The sequence below is a fragment of the Ammospiza nelsoni genome, chromosome 21, assembly GCF_027579445.1.
Source record: "Ammospiza nelsoni isolate bAmmNel1 chromosome 21, bAmmNel1.pri, whole genome shotgun sequence".
NCBI classification, from domain to species: Eukaryota; Metazoa; Chordata; class Aves; order Passeriformes; family Passerellidae; genus Ammospiza; species Ammospiza nelsoni.
Genome location: NC_080653.1, coordinates 3,684,932 through 3,699,042, shown reverse-complemented (window position 1 = coordinate 3,699,042; position 14,111 = coordinate 3,684,932). Strand labels below are relative to the sequence as shown.

The window sequence follows — 14,111 nt, the reverse complement described above, 5'->3', positions numbered from 1 at the left end:
TTGTCTCCCACAATGTAAATGATGAGGACAGTTATGTGCAGCTGAACAGTGACAAGGAACCACAAAAGCCATGATCTCTTTAATCACTCAAATCAGCTGTTTAGGGTACTCTGGTCAGTGTTTGCAGCTGGGTATTTGATTTGCACAAGTCCACAGCCTTCAGTGATGGTACAAGAATGGCCGAAGCATATCCTGCAGGGACCTTTTCCAGCTTCTGACATTGATTCCCTAGATGGATTTCTTGCTACCTATTACAACTAGGAGGAAGCTAAATGCTTCAATTTCTTTACAAATGAGATTTACTTAAAGATGCAGTGTTTGGTAGTTACTCTTGACCAACTCTAAAACACACTGTGAACATTTTGAAAATACATCAGCAGTTTTGGGAGTCTACCACTGTAAATAATGTTATTTATAAATGTGGTAGTTTGATTAAAAACTCTTGGGTTTTGCTGCAGTATTTTCAATGGTGATCAAATTATGAAGCGTAGCATTTTTCTTTGAATGGAAAAATTTCCATCCATGTTTACTATGTTGAACCTAAATTCAAAGAAAAGGAGTAGTCATGTCAGACAAAACATTTGACTCTTTTGAGCCAGGAAAAAAAAAATCTCATAGATAAGCATTCACTATGCTTAACGTCTTTGAAAACAAAATAAACTACTGTTTTACTATGAAGGTCATGATTAACCCTGAGTAAGGCTCCCTGCTGGTGGAGGCTGTTGCTCCCATCGTTGGCTCTGGAGAGCAGCTCTATGTGTCCAGCGTGGCGCTCTGAGCGAACAGGGGGATGTGCGGAGGCGCCGGTACCCTCAGGGCAGCGGCCGCGGCCGCAGGGAGGGTGCGGTGGGCCTGCCCGGCCCGTGCTCCTGGCGCGCTGCCCGGCGGGAGCTCCGGCCCGCAGCCTGCGCTTCCCGGCGGCCCCCGCGAGCGCCTGCGCCGCCGCGGCTGCGCGAGCCAATCATCCCCCGCCCGGCTCGGCGCTGGGCTCGGCAGGAGGAGCGGGGCCGCTCGGTAGCGCCGAGAGCCCGCGGAAAAACCCCCGCTGCCCCGGCGCTGCTCCCGTAGCCGTGCGGCGTCTCCAGCCAGAGGAACCGGGCTGCCTGCACCCGGCGCAGGTGAGTGGAGGCGGGCTTGGGAACGGCGGGATGGGGCGAGGGACGGAGCGTGACGCGCGGTGCCGGAGGCTGCGGCGCTGTGAGGGGCTGAGGGCGGCTCGGCGGCCGCGGCTCGCTCGGGGGGTGCGCTCGCTCCGGCGCGGGCAGGAGGGGGCGCTGCCGCCGCGCCGTCGCCTCCCATTGGCTGGCGGGGCGGCGCGCGCATGCCCGAGCGCGGCGCGTGGCGGCGGCCGTCGGGCGCGGAGGGGAAGAGGCGGAGCGGAGCGAAGCGAGGGCTGGACATGGCAGTGGTGGAAGCTGGCCCGGCCTGCTGGTGGTGAGGGGGATTTCTCCGGCTAACCCACCCACCCTTGTAAACAGCTGTGGTATTTTTATACAGTAAGTATTGCTTAGTGTTACTAACATAACAACGTGATATGCACGCCGGAAGTCATTTGCATCGTATGAACTCATGGTTATTAGATGGTTTGTGCTGCGCATTTGTCTCCCCAGTTTGGGGGCTGTCGGGGTGATATAAAATTTTGATAGCCTAATTGAATTTTATTTTTATATCTTTTATTTTAAAGAAAGCTAGCAAGTGGTGCTGAGTAGCTGGGAGTCACTGCTCCACTAATGGCGCGCGCCACTTACAATTTTGACAAAGTATATATACTGTTTATAAGTCTACAAAGCATTTTCCAGTGTGCTTGTGTTAGTCCGAATCAGCAAATATCAATAAGCTGGGATCAGCAATTTCATCTTTCCAGGTGGTCATTGGCTTCCTGTCCTTCTTGTGGTCATCTGGAAGGAGGCCTTTTACTGGTGTCTTCTACATAATTTTAGTCTGGTACAAATGCACCAAGCTTTTTATTATAGATAAACATTTAGTCCCTTTGGCACAATATCCCTTAGCTGTACCGCAACTTCCTCTGTTTTATTCTAAGCATCAGTTGTTTGGCTACTTCATTTCTTCCTTCCTATCCTGTTTGTAAATGGGTGTCACATTGGGCAGCTTCCAGTCATCTGGAACCTTACCAGTGAGCCAGGACTGTCGGTAAAGGATGGAGAGCAGCTTTGCAAACTCGTCTGCCAGCTCCCTCATCACCCTAGGGTGGATCCCATCTGGGCCCATAGATTTATGAACATCCAAGTGGCTCAGCAGTTCTCTGACGGCCTCCTCCTGCATAACAGGGGATCATTCTGCTCCTTGACACCATCTACCAACCCAGGAGGACAGTTGTCCTGAGGATGAGCCATCTTCCCACTAAAAACTGAGGCAAAGAAGGTGTTGAGCACTTCCACCTTTTCTTTATCTGCAGTTACTAAGTTCTCCTCTGCATCTAGTAGAGAGCAAAGATTGGTCTTACCCTTTATTTTGCTATTAATATTTATGCAAAAAATATATTCTTTCAGCCTTTCCTCGTAGGTGAGTTGTTCCATCCCTCTAATCATCTTAGTGGTGAGTTGGTGAATAAGGACTTTATGCTTAGAATTGTAAAGCAGGTATGTTATTACCAGGTGGGACACGTGGGGCATATTTCCTCCATACATGTGTACCTGTGGAGACAGGTTTCAGGTTTAAATACACATTGATCTCCTGTGCCCACACCTCCCTGCCCACCCATTCCCTGCCCATTCTGCCTCCTTGTACTTCATATTATAGTCTTCTGTGATGCTATGCCCTCTGGGGGTTGTGGGCAAGGGTCTTCTTGATGAAGTAGGATCTTCTTCCTCGGTGTTTGTTGCTTGATTTCCTCTGCACAAGTGCAATGGAGGTTTGACTTTCTCCCAGGTCACTTTGTCCTGGCCAAAGCCAGGAGCCTTGTCCTGGCTGATTTGGGTTCTGCTTTAGAACAGAACCCAACAGTACCTGTTTCAACAATACCTGAGTCTTGCTTTACTGGGTTTTCTTGTCTTTATGGTCTTTACATAGCAATTATATTATTTTGTGTTCTATTACAAGTTGTTTCTACATAACAGGTTGCACTCCTGTTACAAGTTTCATTCTGTACTTTTTGCACACTTGCTAACTAATCTGTATGTATTTCTGTTTTCTCCACCTTGAGTCGCCTTTTTTTTTTTTTTGCAGTCTTCTTTTACCCAAGGTTTGGTATGTGAAATGCTTGAGAGAAACATCTGCATGGTGACTATTTCATGAGTGCAGCTGCCCCTGCTAGCTAATCATGTAGCTGAGTTGTTTGTGTACAAATCTTTCAGTCAGTATCTCGCAATGTGGAACAACATTTAGACTCCTTTTGTAAATATATCTCATATTTTTTCTGCTTAACTTAAACTCTGCATTTAAGATAACAAAATACAATAAAGCATTTTAAAGGAAACAGTAACTAAAGTAAAAAAATAGACTTGGAATTCTGTTATGTAAATTAGATAGTGTAAAAGTTTGTCTCCTAAGCAACCTAGCATAGGGGGCCCTAGGGACACCTGAGGTACAATTTTTCCTTATCCATCAGCACATGAAACCTGTTCATAGAAGTTTGATTGAAGCTTGTGTTTCTCTGAAATATTGTATATTTGTAATTTTCTGGCACGTTCCCAGACTCTGGCTTGTTGAGTTGACTTTTATTTCTGGTCCCTGGACTTTTTTATGTGGGTGGAGAGACCCTCATAATAGGATTGACCAATGTTCTTCCTTTAATGTGAGGAAGAACACATGTAATTAGTTCCATGGAAATCAGTGTTCTGGTTCATTTGGTTCAATGTAATAATAAGAACAAGGGAAAGAGCTGCAGAAGAAATGAAGTTGTGGTAAATAGGTATGATTTGTGCAGACAAAATTGAAACAGTAATCAATATTGATTCAGAAATTAATATTTGGAAATAATAAAACAGTTAAAAAGTGTAATGCCAAGAAAGAAAGGGAGAGGAGGGGTTCCACCCCCTACCCCCTTTCCTGCAGATGTTGAAGGCAGGAAGAAGCAAGAGATAGCAAGTTATTAAAAATTAACAGAAAGAAAGGAAAATCTGGTTGGGTCCCAGGAAAATGCTAGCTATAAGAGGTTTATTGCTTTGATGCTTAAATACAATATTATGTTAGTTTTGGCTTACATTATACTAGCTTGGTGTGCATGTGTAACCCAAGGGTGAGTTGAAGTACATTAATACCTTATTAACCTCTCTTGGCTTCACAACAATGTTTTCAATCACAAAATATTTTGAGTCGCCAGTTGTTTTTTTTTTTTTTTGCAGTCTTCTTTTACCCAAGGTTTGGTATGTGAAACGGTTGAGAGAAACATCTGCATGGTGACTATTTCATGAGTGCAGGTGTCCCCATAAGCTAATCATGTAGCCGAGTTGTTTGCGTACAAATCTTTCAGTCAGTATCTCACGATGTGGAACAACTTTTAGACTCTTTTTGTAAATATATCTCATATTTTTTTCTGCTTGTTTAACTTAAACTGCATTTAAGATAACAAGCTTGTCTGTGAGGTGGCAGGGGTCCAAGGATCCTGCACTCCATACCCCATGTGGTTATTTTTTTTTTCCTTGTGCGCTATTATTGGAACCAAATTATCCCTTATTTTAACCAAACTATATTGTCAATATTCCAAGTGTATCTGATTTTATATATTTTAAGCTATTCAATCAAAATTGCCGCTACCTCTAATATTTTTTGGCTTTTTTGATGATGGGATAATTGGGCAAATATAACAAAGTGACCAAGTGGAGGAGGCTGATTGCTGCTGAAGAGTGGTGGGATGATTGATTTCCCAGTCAGTGCCCTGATGTGTGCTGTGGTGGGCAGCAGTACTCCAATGAGAACACAGGGTGCATGAAGCCACCATGCAAAGGTGCCCACTTTGGACACCTGCTGTAAACTGATCAGATGATTTTTTTTTCTCCAAGGTGATGGAATGTGAATGGATGCTTACTGTTGAATTAGCTCTTCATGAGAAAAACTTAAAAAGTTTTCTTTGTCTTTAAATCTGAGTCTTTTGGTTGCTGTACGTGACCATTGTAGTATAGAAATATGAAGTAACAGTTTGCACTGATGAAGACAGCAATTTCTCTCTCTGAAAAATGTGCCAGTGGAGTTTAGGTTAAATTAATTCACTTCTCAAATATTCTGTGTGTTGATGGATACACAGAACTAAAGTAATTCTTAGTGAAGCTGATCATCATGTTGACTAAGTAAATAAAATTACACTGGTAAAGACAGGAATTATCAGATGGTGAGGTCTGCTGTGATTAATATTTCATTTTGTTTACATGATTCCCATGTAATTTATGAATGCCTAGGTGCTGCACTAGGACACTTAAATAGCAGCTGCTGGAATTGTGTTTTACTCTTTTAATTGCTCTTAATAGTATCAGAGGTCATGCAGGCTGAGTAAAAAGTCATGGTGCTCACTACCATAAAATTACCTAGGAAAAAATGGAATTAGTTATCCTTGGTTTTGGGAAGGTCTCAGGTGTGTGATGAATTCTCCCCCCTGCCTCATCCTCCTCTACCAAAATGCTGCTGGTTTCTTGTGCTGAATCAGTGCTGTTGGATGTGCTGGAACTGCACAATGCCCATTCTGTAAGAACTGGAACACAGCGAGCTTGGCTGTGCCAACTTCTACCAGTTCCCTGAGTGGTCAGTATGACTTTGGGGTCTCCAACCACCAGGGACCACCAAAAAGACACCAAAAGGACAGGAAAATGCATGCATAAAGGGTAATAATTTGGGGGAAAATTAGGGGGAAAATTAGTAGGTATGTTTTAAATTTAGATATATATACGTATATATACTGATCTGGAACAAGTTCTAGTACCTTTCCAAACTCCCTATAAATAATTATCACCATGCCAAGCAAAATAGCTATTCTAATGTGCCTCTCTACTGTAAAAACTATGTTAGGGACAATCTCCAGATAAGAAAATAAACCTAGGGGCCAGAAAGGTATTAAAAACTCAAAAAAATCTGGGGACCAGAGATACATGAAGGCCTCCACCCAGAGAGACATTATCAATTCAAGCAATATGACTACTGACTGCTTTATTCCAATACAGAATAAGTACAACCAAAATGCAAGCAATACAAGGTTGTTCGACTCAAGCCCCACGTTGGGCGCCAAAAAATGTATTTGTCCTGGTTTAGGGCAAATTTGAGAGGAAGCAGCAAAAAGGTCCCTCCAGAAAGCAGAACCCTCCCTGGTTCAGGTAAAGATTTCCTTGGGGAAAAGTGGAAAATTTTGTTTATTTAACAAGAAAAGTATTTTCAAGCATAAAAAATGAATAGTATTAAACAGTAGAACCTCTCAATGTTCTGAAGAGATGGCAAATTCAGAAAGTCCTGGTCATGAGGGGTAGCTTGGCTCACTCAATCTCTTATCAGTTCCTCCTGTTCTGGAAAATGCTCTTGTGGGCCACAGGTGTGAGCTCCCAGTGTTCTTCTGGGTTTTCAGTTCATAGCAGGTTTGAACAGTTCCAGGAAAAAGAAAAGCCACTATTGGCAATGAAGTAAGAGAGAGATGGGGACTCAGTGTGATGGTCAAAGAATCCAAGTTTATTGTGGGATACAAACGCTTATAAAGTATTTTAGAAAAATGTGCTCTTAGAAGCTGCTGAAACTTCATTCTCTTGTATCAGTCTCATATAAACAATTCTGCCAACAGAAGCATAAACAAGTCTTGAATATTACTTATGTTTTAAATAAGTTGAAAATCTCCTGAATGACCTACAGAAAGAAGGGGTGCTGAAATTTAGTAATTAATTTTAGCATTTTATTTAAGACTACTCAGCTTTGAGTTAATGTTACAACTGAAAAGTACACAAATAAGAATGTCACATTTTGGTTATTGATACTGTAGTCTTTGAGGTTGTGATTTTGGGGCAGGATGGTGATTGTTTGTTTTGAGCTAAGCTATCATAGTTATAAGGGAAGGTTGTTCTTATACCTGTGTCATAATTACACTTTGCCATTTGTTTGTTAATGCCAGTGTTTGTTGCTGTGTTTATTTCGACATGCTAAGAAAGAAAAATCAATGTAAATTCAGCTAATCAATTAAAATGCATTTTTCTGGGCACAGATAGTTTGTGGCCTGATCATGATACAACATTTTATCTTCTGTTTAGCTCCAGCTTTGGATGGAGCAGCAGGAAGCATGAAAGAAGAGCATGCGCTTTCTCCTGTTAATTTACCTATTTATTTAATTGCTTGTGTGCAGTGGGCTGTGTTCTATGGGATTTTGAATTTATTTTTTTCTTTGTTTGCATAAGAGGGGGTTTAATTTTTTTTCACTGTTGTATGTATCTGTAAAGGTTTTTTCCTTTCATTTTACAGGAGGAAAATGGCTGAAATTCTTGGACCAACATCCATCCATGATGAGGAATCCTTGGAAAGCAGAATGGTGGTTACATTCCTCATGTCAGGACTGGAGTCAATGGTTAGTAGAGAAGTTAAATTTTGGCATCATAAATGTGTCTTGGTATTTGCAGGATTACATCAGTATATTGCTTCCCACTGGGCAGCAGGGAAGATGGATTGTTGTATTCGTAATGTGTGTTGTCCAACCAGCTGTAATTGTATCTTTGGTTGTGATAAATCATGCTATCAGTAATCTTGTTTCATGTTGTGGTGTGATTGTTTTAAAAATTATTTTGTCAAATAAATGGGAAGTATTTGTTGATTGCTTTGGTACAGTGTGGTTGAAAGGCAGGAGTATGTTCTGGTCTTTGTCATATGTAGTGTAGAGTGAATAAATGGTTTTGAGGCTAATGCCTTGTCTTCAGCTGCTGTAGAAACTCAACAAAACTTGTTCAGGAAATACTTCTTTTTTTGGCATATCATCTGTTTTTTAGAAGTTATTAAATTGTGTGGTGGGGTTTATGGTTGGCTAGGGCTGTGAGTGGAAATGCCCATCCCATTTCCTTGAAATTGAGGCAGTGTCCAAGATTTGTTTATTTTAAATTGGGGCTTTTAAATGATAAGCAAGAGTTTTCTTATTAGCAATGAAGCTTTGAGAGGAATGATTATGAGACAATATATTGCAAGTCTTTTATCCCATTATTTCTTAAGTGTTTGTGTTACTTTCTTCTTTTATGCTCAACTGTTGGTGTTTTTATAGGCTGTAGCAAACTCTCATTTAGTTCCTATGCGAGTCTGACTTTCTGTGATCACTACTTGGTCATCTCACCCGTTTTTTTGGGATCCTTGTTCTCTCCAGAGGCTTCCTGCCTTAATTCTTGCCACAAATTTCTCCTGGCAGAACATATGTAGATGTTTGCAGGGATGGTGCAATCCTTCCATTCAGGGGCCATTCACCTGGGGCTGGGCCCAGCAGACAGGACAGGGCAGACCACAGGGAGCCATCCTCCTTGCAGCCCCACCTTTCTGAGCAGAAGATGGTGTGTGAGAAGTGTGCTGTGAATATACAAAACTTCTGTGTGCTTTGTTGAAGATGGAGTAAGACACTCAGTATGATTAATGTGGAAGTGGTAATTGAACATGGATTAATGTCATAAATAATTTCAATTAAAAACAATGCAATCTCTGAGTCTATACAAGGTCTTAATTTGCTGATGAATCTACAGTACTGTTAAGATTTCTGATGAAAAGCATTCCAGATATGTAAATTGTGCTTTGCTACTAGCTGATGTTATGTTGCTCACAGTATCTTCTGAAGGGTGGATGCTGGCAGCAGTGCAATAATTGTTTTACATGAAATCACATACATTTTTATTAACTGTATCTTAACTATGATAATAAAAGCTTTTTTTTTCTTTCTATAGTGTAAAGAACTTTCCAAATCCAAGGCAGAAATTGCCTGTATTGGTGTATTTGCAAGAAATGTTTTTGTTGTTGGAACTGAGAGAGGAAAAGCCTTTGTCAACTCTAGGGAAGATTTTAAGACGGATTTTATGGAATACTGTAAGTTTCAATGTTTTCTTTTTGTATATCACAATCTGCATAATGTATATTGCATAATATTAATGATTTTGGGGGCAAAATCCTGTCTGTTGTGGCTGCATGCTATAATTATGTTGGCTAATGCAAATCAAGCTGTAAAATAAGCAGTAACAGTGGTCTTGTTTATGGTGTTATTTCTACAGTGGCTGGAAGTGTTCATGTTTACTTAGATAATATGAAAACTAGTACAATAAGAAATATTAGACAGTTTGCCATTATAATACATCTACATTTCCTAGTGTGTGTGTGTTAATTTTGCTTTGTATCCTGTCCTCCAAACTTTTTTTCCACTCGGGAAGAGTGGAGGAAGGCAGTGAGCAGGTAGAGAAGTACTTCTGTCAACTCAAGTGGTCCTGGTTCTTGAGATCACTTCATGCTTTACTAAAGCAGATGCACAGTTTTGAGAAGATGGTATTTTTTCATGTAGCTATTTTATATCCCTTTTATTTAGTAGACAGAAGTACTCATCTGTAACATTATGACTTGAAATTACATCTGCATTACTTTTCTACTGCTTTAAGTACATCTAGGGTGTGTTTTTTGTTTAATTTCATTTTTACAGTAAAACTGTGCAACTTTTGTGTTCAAAGAACTTGATTCATTGATTCATTCATAGAGGACAGTATTTTTAGGGATAGGTTTCAAAGGTTCAGTGATGATTTAGAGGAGCATTGATGCAGTCATTTGGGAAAGTGTTGGTAGTGGATACTGCCTAATAAATAACAAAATTATTTGCCTAGAGCAAGAGACAAGTTGGAGGTCAAAGGTAGGGTATGATAGAAGAATCAGTCTGATTAGGAGTTTAAAAAACTGTCAAGTTGTTGTTGTCAAGTTAAATACTGCTTGGAAAGCAACTGCATTTAGTGTGTAACAGAAAGACTTACTCCCAAAAATGCTTTTGCTGCTATAAGAAATTGTCTTGGAGGCTCTGTCTCAAGATGAGTTGTTTGTGGTAGTTGTCTTAGTTTGAAAAGGACAGGCGTCTGTTAAGGAAGGCAAGAGCCCTCCCTTGAAATGGAAAATGTAACCCCCCTCCCTCTGAATTATTCTCATTTTGAAATTAAAGGGCTCTCAGGCAAAGATATGGGAATAGGAATAACAGTTCTTTATTAGGAAAATTAAAATACAAATGCAATAGTACAAACAAAAAAAAACCACAGCCAGAGTGAGAGCAGTCCCTGCCCCCTGTGTGTCAGGGCGGTGTCCCAGCCCCATCCCAGGGGGGCTCAGCCCTCCTGCAGTGCCAGCTGTGGCTCTGCTGCAGCAGGGATCCTGCACAAGGGGGGAGTTTTCCTCTGCAGCTCCAGGGCTGCTGCAGATGGGCCTGGGCTCCCTCTGGCCATGCAGGGCAGCAGAAAGCTGCTCCTCTGGCAGTGCAGGGGGCAAAGGCTGCTGTGCTGTGCCAGGCTCAGATTGGATCCAGGCAGGAATGCTTGGCTCCTCCCCTGGGCGGAGCATCTCCCCATGGGATGCTGGCATTGGATCAGCCCTGCAGGGACACTCAGTGGCCATGGACAGCAGAGATCTGCTGGAGGGAGGGTTGGCTGTGGGAGAGATAAAGAAACAACTGCCCCAAGGACAGCAGAGAACTGCCCCAGCTCTGACAGATGGGGATAGAACACCCCCCCCAGGCACATCTTGCAGCCTAAGACAATTGGGCTCTGTTTTTTTCTTTTTGTCCTACTGGCATGGACAGTGACTTTCTGTGCACATATTTACTCCAAGGAAAGTCAACACAATGTTGGGTTGTAAGAGATAGCTGATATCAAAATGTAGAATTGTAACTTGATCGCAGAATCAAGTAGAAGATGAATCAATTTCTTTTTCTTTTTCCTTATTTTTTCATTTTTTACCAGGACAATCTTTGTATACTCTTGTTTGTGAAAACTGCTATCTGAGTACTGGGGAGGGATTCAGTTTTTCACCTGATTGCTTTTTTTTGTTTTGTTTTTGTTGCCTGACATCCTAGGTATTATGTGTTATTGCCAGTACTGTGGTATCATGGGCCCTGATATACCAAGGACTTTGTGTAGTAGACACATTTATTAGTAGAGGATCAGAAATTATGGGGATTTGCTGTTTGATCTCCTGGCTAGATCTCTGTTTCAGATTTTGTAATGTGGGAAGCACTGGCTTCTCATCCATGCTTGTATTTGGCTGTATGAGATGTTTCTGTAGATGCATGCCTGTGTTTAAATCCTACATCAGTTTTGATAATCCTCAGCTTTTGCTTTATTCCAGTTACAAGATACTTGTTCTTGGGCTGTGTTTTTGTGCTGTCAGGCTGATAGGACTAAAGAATATTAACTTTGAAAACAGTGTTTCCATTATGATTCTTGCAGAACATTGTGGTGTAGATCTGTGTGAACAAAGCCAGTATTGTCAGTTATTGCTTTCATGGTTTCACTAAGTGCACATCTCCCATGCTTTCAGGGGACTCTTGATACTGGAAATAGTTTTCTTTTGTCCCTGAGAACAATGCTGATAATTCCAGAAAACATTACTTCAGAACAACAATTTTTCGGAATAATAGCATTACATATTCCTGGTGATGCTGATTCCATCACTGCCTTTGGCAGCTTTGAGGTCTTGATGAAGTTTGTAGTATATCATTTGCTCTAAAATGTAAAGCTATGGAGGCAACAGTTCCTTGTTGCATTGTTTCTTCAGTTGAGTATGAAAGCAAGGAGTAGGCAGTGGTAGTTGAGATTTTAATATGTGTTTTATAAGAATCCAGGAAGGACACAATTCTTTGTATATTCAACAAGTGAGACTTGAGTCCTTGTTACTTTAGGACTTGTTACTTTAGGACTGATAAAGGCTTCTAAGAGATTCTTACCTTGCTGTTAGAATTAAACCTTTAAAAATTCATCTGTGATGTCAGTCCTTGGAACACATCGTGCTGACAATAGTGAGAATTATCTCTCCACTTGTGGGTGCCTTCATATTTCTTTAAATATGGAAACAGAAGTCTAGTTACTAAGCACCTCTGGTTATGTCTGACTCTCTGTAAGCCAGCACATATCTTCAGTCTTTATTTCCACATTTTTCAAAGTTCCTTTGTGTAATTTGAGTAGTGTATGAGGCATTTTCAGAATTTGCAGGGCTGAGGCTTCAAATCCACTGGTTTTTTTAAATTAATGAGTGTAATTTAGTGGGCTAAACTGATGAAATGTATTTATGAGGTTTCTGAAGGAAGTAGTGTGTACACTTTTTAGTGGTATAGAACTGATAAAAATAATAGTGGTTCAGTGAAAGCAACACTGGAGTTTGGTTTCTTGTGGCTTTCATTCATGATGACCCTGACCCACATGGCTTCCCTAATGCCTTGCTGCAGGGCAAGGATGAGCCCTGACCATAGCCCATTTACCTTATTACCTTAAGAAAATATGTTAGGAATTAATAATAACAACAACATTTTTAAAAATTTTAGTATGGTTGTGTAGTAAGTGTTGAAAAACCAGTCAACAGGCATTAATTATTTAAGACTGAGTCAGATAATGTATTCTTCTGATCTCTGCTTAATGAAGGTGGTTGTGAGCCCTATGTCATGGTGAAACAGACTGTTTCAATCAGTGTAGAGCTGCATGTTCTTGTATCCAGAACATGTGCTTTGGGTAACCTGCAATGTCAGACATTCTAGGCCTGTGTAAGTTTGTATTGTATATAGAAATAGCATGTTCTTTGAGCACCTGCTCATATTGAGCTTATGGACAAGTGTAGATATTCCTGCACTGTAAGCAATCAATATCATACACATCTTGCTCTAACAGTGCTACCCCTTTTTTTTTAGTTGCTGTCCCCTGCTAAAGTGTATTGTGTGGTCCTCAGCTCCTCTTGCATGGCCTTGGCAAGATAAAGTGCCTCTGGATTGTCATCTCTGGATTGCTCTGGAGTTGTGGGTTATCAGCTGTCCTGAACAGGGGACTTACTCCTGGGGATCTGAAGAATGCTGTTCTCTTCAGTGTTCATCTTTGTCATCGTGGCAGTTTCTCTTGGGCTCTGTGGAATTCATTCTCATTTGATTGTGAGCTGGAGATAGTTTATAAGACATCCAAAGAAACCCCAAAACCCAGAGGAAGCCTTATTTTCCCCAGGGAAATAAGAGAACTTTCTGTCAAAAGGGAAACTTTCAGAAGAGTTTCCTGATTCAGAAGGACCTTTTTGGTCACCTGTCCTGGACTTTGAAAGATGTTTACCCAGCACCATATGTTCCTCCATCCCATTTGCCAAGGAGACAATTCTTCTCCAAGAATCCCAGTTGCCTCTGCTAGCATTTCCACTGGTACTGTCTTCTACACCATTGATATTGCAGAGAAGCTTAATCCTGCTAGTTCTCAACTTCTGGCAGCTCTCCCAGTCATGCTGCTTGTTTCTTTGGTGGTGCCAGGGCTTTGGGCTCAGTTGACTGAGATGGGGCCATCTTGCACCTGTAGATGGTTCATCTTGGATAGGTCCTTTATTTTTGCAGCCTTCATTTTTCTTCTGATGGCCTTGGGTTTCCACACTGATCTTAACAGTGCATCTGCTATGGGCTTGAGTTTGACTTCACGTCCTGCTAGAGACTTTGGGCCAGGGTCTTCTGCTCTTCTTACCTGTACTTCCATGTCCACCCAGCCACAGGTTGGGAGAGCTTCTTGTAGGTTCAGGAATGCTCAGAATCTGGGTGTTCTTTATGTAAGAACACATCCAAGCATGACTGGAATGCAGTTCTCCACAAACTTATGGGAAAGATTGGTCAGCTTTGGCTCCTCAGTATGGTTTTTTGGTGTGTATCTGTTTCCTCTTGGGTGTATTCCATCATCTGCAGACAAGTAAAATGATTTTTCCCATTAACTAGGCTACTGTGGACCTGCTTGAAGATCTGCAGCTGGGCTTCTGTCTCCTTGAATCCTTCTGAGTAACTTGTACAGCTAGGTTGCTTGGCTTGATTGCCACAAACCTTTAATGTTCTGTCTCTGCCTAGTCAGCTAAGGGGTGTGAAGTTAACAGCTGGTTTAAAATCCTGTGGGGAAAGTTCAGTCCCATTTCCTTGGAAATCACACATCTTGTTTCCTCAAGAGTCAAAAACAAACAGAAACTTAGTGTAGATAGTCAGTATT

At 41.4% G+C, this 14,111-nt stretch overlaps 1 protein-coding gene across 9 annotated transcripts in view; it reads left to right on the top strand.

Annotated features, from left to right (window-relative positions):
- The first annotated feature begins 962 nt into the window (after positions 1-962).
- Positions 963-14,111, top strand: part of GTF2I (general transcription factor IIi) — a 70,704-nt gene continuing 57,555 nt past the window's right edge. For 8 of the 9 annotated variants that reach the window (XM_059486867.1, XM_059486868.1, XM_059486872.1 and 5 more), the window contains exons 1-3: positions 963-1,118; positions 7,384-7,486; positions 8,832-8,970. In XM_059486867.1, the coding sequence (XP_059342850.1) occupies positions 7,391-7,486; positions 8,832-8,970 (235 nt within the window). In that variant the 5' untranslated portion in view covers positions 963-1,118; positions 7,384-7,390. Of the gene's footprint in view, positions 1,119-1,399; positions 1,497-7,383; positions 7,487-8,831; positions 8,971-14,111 lie in introns of those variants that run through there. The other variant, XM_059486866.1, reaches the window with a different exon arrangement.